Genomic DNA, 2,500 nt, shown 5'->3' with positions numbered 1-2,500 from the left:
TTGAGTCCATGAGCTAAATAATTCTTTAAAACCAATAAGTAGGTTATTTGTAAAAGTAGGAAAGAATTACAAATACAGGTAGTTGTCGACTTAGGACCACAATGGGGACCGACAAATCGGTCGTAACACGATTTGGTCGTAAGTAGAGTAGGCCATATGTACAGTACTGTGAAATTATGCCGGAAGCTGGTAAAAAAAATAACGTACGCCGCGGCTAGCGATTATGGTCGTAAGTTGCATAGGTTGTAAGTCGACGGCTACTTGTAATAATAATAATTATTGCACCTATTATTATAAAAACTCAAGTTAATAAAATAAATAATGCGCACACTTGTTAATTTACAAGTAACATTATATATCTGTAAATGTTTTATTCTTCTTCTTTAGCGCAATTACATTTGTACCTCTGCCAATTTCTCAGCCTCACTGCTGCTGAAGGCCAATCAGAGAGACGTGACTGAAGCCGCAGCATTAATGTGTTTCCTGGTTTTCGATGAGGTCGCTACAGTAGATGTGTACGTACAATTTATTCTTTTTTCCCCCCATTAACTCTGGATGCCTGGACTTTTCATGCATTTATGGTATTTCTGCATGGATGCTTATTTCACTCACACTCACTGTAAATGTCTTTTCTAGAGAGTCATCATTGTTTTATTAATAAAAGTAGGAGAGAACGTTTTCCTACGTGTGTGTGTGTATGTATGTACGTATGTATGTATATATTATTTTTTTACATATATACCTTATATAGCCGTTAATTTCTAACCTTGAAAAAGCTTTTAAACAGCAAACGCATTCATTGTTCTATTTTCTTCTGCCATTGTCAGTTTTAGACACAGACGTAATTATAAACTCAGTAGAGTCTATAGATGCCCTAGAGCAGCGATTACAGAGAGCATAATGCGTATACGTATACTTTCCCAGATCTTAACTGTGATGGACGAAAAATTAGTACAAAAGTATTTGCCCTCAAATGTACTTAACTATCCAAAGTACTATCATTTATTATGGCTACAATGTTCCTATTATTACTTTTTTGTCACAAGATTCTTTCCGTAATCAACTCAGTTAATGTGAAAAGACTCCCAGCACACCGATCTATTAATAGAATGATATTAATAGAATATTAATGAGTCAAACTCTGATTCATATCTATTAAAATGATTGTGAGCCCAAAATCTTCTTTTCAGATACTTAAAAAAAAAATCAGGGACAAATTCGTGTCAGGAGCATGTTGGTGATAATTAGATACCACCAAGCGGCAATCGAAACAAGTTCATAACAGGTCTCGCGTCTCCCTGAACAGTGGTTTGACCAGTTACGTTTTTATCCACTCCTAAATAACAAGGAACGAGGGATTACGCAAAACGTGGTTGAATAAAAAGTAGGAAATTTGACTTGAATGTAATGAAGTTAAAGTCAAAGTACAGATACACAAAGAAGCTACTTAAGTACAGTAACGAATTACCTTTGCTCCGTTACTACCCACCGCTAGAGCGAAACTATATATATATATATATATATATATATATATATATATATATATATATATATATATATATATATATATAGATATGCAGTGAATTTTTTTTTTTTTATTATTATTTTATTTTTTTTATGCTGTTTTTTTTTTTTGTAATATAAACCATTTGCTCCAAATGTCCTTATATTGCCTACATTCTGGGGGCTTTTGCTGATTATTTTTATTACTATTATTATTATCATTAATATGATTACACTATTAACTTAGTGTGTGTTTGTCATTTATTTTCTCAGCACTGGGAAAGCCGACACAGATACAGCGTTCACTCCGTTCTCTCTGCCGCTCTGCATTATCAGAAGGTCAGTGCGTGATATTAGTATCAAATAATGTTGAATGGCTGAACAAAAGGGCTTCAGATGCGCTCAAATTGCTTCCGATTTAAACATAAGTGAATTTGGGATGCTGCTACTGATTACACTATCACCAAAAGTTTGCGGACACCCGCTCATAAGTACAGTGTGTGCTTTTTGAGCATCCCATCCCACATTTAATCCCAATTTGCTCTCATAATTCCTTCCACTGTTCCATATTTTGGAGATTTTAGTAAAGGCAGGTTCTGGTGCAGGTGAGGTGAGGAGGCCTGGGGTGCAATCAGCGTTCCAATTCATCCCAAAGGTGTTAAGATCAGAGATCTATAGCAACCCATGCAAAGCATATCTTCCTGGAGTTGGCTTTAGGCACAGGGGCATAGTTAATGTTGAAGCAGTTTTTTTTTTTGTCTCCTAGTTCAAGTGAAGGGAAGATTTTCATGCTACTGCATCCAGACACCCTGTACAATTGTGCGTCTTTAAGCTTTGCGTTTACAGTTTGGGAAAGAACCACATATGACTGGGAAAGTCAGGTGTCCCAATACTTTTGGCCATTTTTTATTGTACAATAAAGATATCCGTATAATATAGTATAATCTAATCGTACAAATGGCAATAAAAAAATCATGTTATTAATATACCTAATCTT

The 2,500-nt window shown here is 35.0% G+C and overlaps 1 protein-coding gene across 5 annotated transcripts in view; it reads left to right on the top strand.

Annotated features, from left to right (window-relative positions):
• The window catches only part of rttn (rotatin), a 70,913-nt gene that overhangs the window by 34,498 nt on the left and 33,915 nt on the right, over window positions 1–2,500 (top strand). For all 5 annotated transcript variants that reach the window (XM_046833586.1, XM_046833585.1, XM_046833583.1 and 2 more), the window contains exons 22-23: window positions 422–515; window positions 1,777–1,842. In XM_046833586.1, the coding sequence (XP_046689542.1) occupies window positions 422–515; window positions 1,777–1,842 (160 nt within the window). The remainder of the gene's footprint in view (window positions 1–421; window positions 516–1,776; window positions 1,843–2,500) is intronic.

The sequence above is a fragment of the Silurus meridionalis genome, chromosome 21, assembly GCF_014805685.1.
Source record: "Silurus meridionalis isolate SWU-2019-XX chromosome 21, ASM1480568v1, whole genome shotgun sequence".
NCBI lineage: Eukaryota > Metazoa > Chordata > Actinopteri > Siluriformes > Siluridae > Silurus > Silurus meridionalis.
Note: the sequence above shows the minus strand (reverse complement) of the source record. Positions and strands in the feature narration are given on the sequence as shown.